The following is a 5,307-nucleotide window of genomic DNA, read 5'->3' on the forward strand; positions in this document are numbered from 1 at the left end:
GAAAAGGAAGGAAGAAGAAGAAGAAGAGGAGTCGTTCATAATACACGGTGAGTGTAGCGCTTTGGAAACTGAATAACGCAATAAAAGAGCCGTATATGTAGTAACTTGTAAAACTTGTAAGTCAAAAAGAATTGTAGCCGCCCTCATCTTTTTAATACGGATTGGTAGTCAATCCTAATATAATGATTAATGACAGATTCTTCCAAAGGTCCAGGACTGTAACCGCTTCTTCAACCAAAACTAAACTATACTTGTATGATTACACTTTACACCTTCACTTTCATTTCGATGGCTCTGCCGAGGAACCTCCTCTCTCGCCGCCACCTCAAAACCCCACCTTTCCCTCACTCTCACAGACTTGTCACCACCACCAATCACCACCATCACCACCACCACGACAACAACAACAAGAAGAAGCAGCCCCTCCACGCTCTCTTCATGGAAGCCGTTGGCCTCAAACACCACCACCATCCCCAACAAGAACAAGAATCAGAATCAGAGAGCAACTTCGAGTTGAAGAGAAACCTCACACAGTTACAGCAGCAACTCGGGACTTTTAACAAACACGTGCCGGTCATTAACACCAAGAGGAGGAGCTTGTTTTCTGTCTTCACCAACCAGCCTCCTGAACACGACACCCAGATTGTGAACAACAAGAAGAGGGAGCCAATGGTCTTGAAGGAGCTTTCACCAGAAATGGAGGTTTTTCTGGAGCTTTTGTTCCAAATGGGGTACTTCAACCATGCCAATTTCGCAAAGAGTAAGGACATGTTTGATCTTAGCTGGTTTGATACTGAATTTGGAAGAGGGTATATAAAGTTTGCGGCGCAGAGATTCGGCAGGGACAAACAAGAATTGGCCAAGTAAGAATGCTCTTTTATGTTTGGTTTTTATAAATGGGAAGATTAGTTACTATGAATCAATGTGAATTACTCAATTAGTTACTTAATGGTTACCACATTGTTATATGTGTTTGATTTCAATCGAGAATATATATGCATATAGGAGGATGTCAAACTGTGACTGTTGATCATGAAGAGGTTCAAGTATAAATTTAGCTAATCCCTCTAGTGGGATAAGTATTTGTCGTTAATTTTGATTAGCAGAGTGACTAATGAATAAATTGCACTGTTTTCTACTTAAGAGATGATTTTGGATTGTATAGGCTTTTAGGTTAATGAGTTGATAAACTACCATGCTATGGTAGGTAGCTAAAATCATAGCAATGATATCATTATTTTAAGACCTGTGAGTTTGTGATTAGATTTTCTATACTACCTTGAAAAGAAGTGGGTGACTTATCAAGTATGTTAGATGTTCAATATAGGGTTTTGACTTCTATCCAATCCGAATTGGGCTTTTTAAGTGATTATCTTGTATGCAAAGTGTGACATGTTGAGTACCACTGAATCTATTTGAGGAGTTTATCCATCTCAGGTCTTGTTAGATGCCAAGGATATTTCTTTCCTGTTAGTTGATTTTACTGATAGTTGATATGTGGTTGGTCTGGCGACTTCAAAACACAAGTATATGCTTTAAACTCACAAATAGTAACTGATTTGTGATTGTCATGATGAAATGAATGTCTAAAATATCTACTTTTGGGATTCTGGATTTGTTTTTTTATATTTAGTAGACAATTATTGCATAGGAGAAAAGAACCTTGAATTGGTTGCCATACATTAAGCTATCTTACATTGTGGAGAAACTTTTTACAATGATCAAGTTTCTGATTCTAATTCTATGATATTGCCTATGCAAGCTTGCAAGTGGCTAGATTTGCATTTCCCTTTAAAACTGGATTGGTTGCAAATTACATTTTCATTTCAATTTTTTCCCCGGTGTTTATCTTTTGTAATTTTCTCTGAATTATTAATTTCTATAATGAACATGAATTTTGATTCACAGATGGCTATCAGGAAGTGCTTTAAAAGAAGTGGCGATGTTTGGCTGTCCCTCCGTCGACAGGGCAAGTGTCTTTCCTTGCAAACGACTACGAAAATTCTTTGAGGTTCCAGAAAACACTGTAAGGCATAAGTGCACCGAATACTTCCACTTTGTGTTCTAATATATCTATCATGTACCTGCTTGCTGTTGTCATTTACAGTTTCATTCTCCATCAGGTTTGCAGCAAATGCGCGCTGAGAGAATCTTGCAAGTTTGAAAATCAAAGTGTGTGGAAAGGTGACACCAAGATTTTGAACTTCGTTGTGGTCATGAAGGTACTTACCTCATATGATTTAGAGATGGTGCACCCTAAACTGGTAGTGCCTGATACAGTGAAAAACTCAGTCCGTAAATTGCTGAAGGAGGCTATGAAATTGAGTCAAACCATATCTGATTAGCTTTTTCCTACAAATCTCTTAGAAGCATTTAGAGTCTCGTGAAAATGAAATATGATTTAGTCCAACCAAGTTTATTAAACTCCCGAGTTAACTCCTACAAGTTCAGGTTCCCAAATTGAGTGTAAAAGCTGAGTTTTATGATTGAAGTTTACTAAAACTCCATGAGCTTAGGCAAATTCTCAAGTTTGATAACCTTTGAGTCTAGCCTTCACATTTTAACCAAGTGGTTGCTTGTGAGCATACTTGGGACTTCCAAACCATCTTTGAAGATGGATGCTTTTACTGCATGATCCTAAATTGTTATCAATTGATGCTCAAAGGCAATATTCAACCCACCTGAAGAAGAAAACCACTCCAGAAATTCAGAAATTCAGATGAGTGGTGAAGTTCGTTGCACAATGGAATCATATCACTTTTTTTAATTGGTCTTTGCTGTCTTTCTCTCAAGTCTTGAATACAGTGTCATTTCATATTGTGTATTGAATTTAACTTATATAACCTATGTAACAAGTTAACTTGATTTTGCTATATTTTGAAAAACATATCCCTTGAGATTTAAGTAAAATAAATTTGGTATTTGGTATTTTCTAAAATTAACATTAACCTCAGCTAAAAAGTGGCTTAGAGAAGGTCATATGAGCTATATAAATACTCCTTCCATTTCAAAATAATTGTTGCTTTCACTCTTTGATTTAGATACATTAATTTTTCAATGAAACCAAAGAAGGAAAGTGCAAGTATTTTGAAAGAGAGGGAATAGTAGGGAGTTATGAATTGGGTAAAGTATATTTTTTATTTTTGAAATTTGTTAAAAAATTCAAAAATATCTCTAAGGTTTATTTTGTTTTAATTTTGTTCTAAAAGTTTTTGATTTACATCAAATATACTCTTGGCAGTTAGTTTTTCAAAAAGTTTAGGACCAATTCAGTAACAATTTCAAAAGAACAAATTTTAATACAAACAAATCTAACATAATTGTCATGCATTATTGTTAGATTGGTCTTAAATTTTTTGAAAATTTAGCTGTCGGTGACATATTTTATGCAAATTGAAAACTTCAAAGACAAAATAAAAACAAAATAAAATTTAAAGATATTTTAAAAATTTTTGAAAAGCTGAAGAACACAAAATATACTTTAGTCTTATGAATTTTATTAAGCTTGTCATGGAATAGGAAAGTTAGTTTTTTTTTCTTGGTAGCGGAAAGTTAGTTTAATTTATCCGGGTTTTTTTTTGTCAGGAAGTTATCCTTATTCTTTGGGTTCTCGGGAGTTCTTAGTGGGGCTTGTATGAGAAAAGGAAATAAATTATCCATTAGCATCAGCATTTTGGAATAAAGGCCCAGAATGTTAAGAGGAGAGATACATTTAATTTCTTTCTAGACACATTTAATATGGCCCAGAGCTCACATTTTTGTTTCTAACAATTGAAATCCATTTACCAATTGAATCCTATTATATCTAGAGATTTACTTCAATAAATTGGTTCTGTATATGATATTTTACTCAATAATTACTTTAGATATTTCGATCTAACATTATTTAAATATCACAACCTAATTACATGTCCTTCGTTGTATTATTGATGTTTATAAGTAGTTAAAACTATGCTATTCTTTTGTCAAATCTCAATATCCAGCTTTAAAAAGGGAATAATAAGAGTAAACCAATTCTAAAAATATCAAAAACGAATAGGATAAAAAAGAAAAACAAAACAAACGATGGGCACATCCTAGTACCAACGAATAACGATAGCCAGTAGCCACAACAAGAATGGACCAACAAATTCGTCCCCATCTCACAAGTTATGGAGAACTGCACATGATATGGCAAAGTTGAAAAAAATAAAAATAAACGGTGGGGTATGGAAAGGAAGGACAACAGAATCAGAAAGATATTGAATGACGTGAGGGAAGAAGCATAGTTAGCATTTGGCAGAAATTGGTATTTGTCTGTTTCTTTTTGTCGGGAGGGAAAAAGAAGCAAACTATATGAGGCAGGCATTTATGTATTTTCAATTTTTTCATTGTTCAACATTATTATTATCGGAAATGTTTGGTAACCAAAGAAAATCGGCCAAAAACAGTTATAATTTGCCTTATTTAGCATTTATTAATTGTTGCGACAATTAATTAATGTTGAATAAGGCAAGTTCTGACTGTTATTATTATCAGCCTAACTATACGTTCAAGTATTTTTATATCCAAGTTCAATCAAGTAGGTCTAAACTTAACAAAAATCACTTTCATTACACATGCGTGTACACACACGCGTTTTAATAACGCTTCTTCGTCTTCGTCTTCGTATTCTTCCTTCTTTTTCTTCGTTTTTCCTCCTTCTTTATCTTCGCATTCCTTCTTCTTCGCGTTCTTCCTTCTTCTTCTTCGCCTTCCTCCTTCTTTTTCGCGCTCCTTCTTCTTCTTTGCGTGTTTTCTCTCAATCATTATTCTTTTATTGTTGCTGTTGTTGCTGCATTTTTTATTTTCCTCCTTATAATGGAGGTTCATTTGGATCCAGAAATGAACCGAATTTGGTTCATATTTAGTGAATACTTAACAGTAGTAATGTAGTATCAAGTGAACCTAACTCAATTCACAAATCAACCGAATTCGATTCAAATTTGGAAAAAAAAAGTGATAAACATTCAATCAACAAGAAAAAACATATTTCAATTCATTTCTGCATACAAATGAACTCAATTAAACTAATAGATGAACCGAATTTCTTAAAGAATAACAGATTTAGTGAATACTTAATAGTAGTATCAAGAGAATCTAACTCAATTCACAAATGAACCGAATTCGGTTCAGATTCTAACAAAAAGTGATAAATATTCAATCAGCAAGAAGAGCACATTTCAATTCATTGCAAATGAACTCAATTAAACTAAGAGATAAACCGAATTTCTTAAGGAATAACAGATTTGGTGAATACTTAAAAATAGTATCAAGTAAACCTAACTC

General features: G+C 33.9%; 1 protein-coding gene across 1 annotated transcript; it reads left to right on the plus strand.

The window, feature by feature from the left end:
* LOC107614253 lies at positions 212-2,919 on the plus strand. Its single transcript, XM_016316477.2, has 3 exons — positions 212-863; positions 1,909-2,026; positions 2,124-2,919. The coding sequence occupies exons 1-3, from the start codon at positions 256-258 to the stop codon at positions 2,343-2,345; spliced, it is 948 nt and encodes a 315-aa protein (XP_016171963.1). The 5' UTR covers positions 212-255; the 3' UTR covers positions 2,346-2,919.

Source organism: Arachis ipaensis, chromosome B08 (genome assembly GCF_000816755.2).
Source record: "Arachis ipaensis cultivar K30076 chromosome B08, Araip1.1, whole genome shotgun sequence".
NCBI lineage: Eukaryota > Viridiplantae > Streptophyta > Magnoliopsida > Fabales > Fabaceae > Arachis > Arachis ipaensis.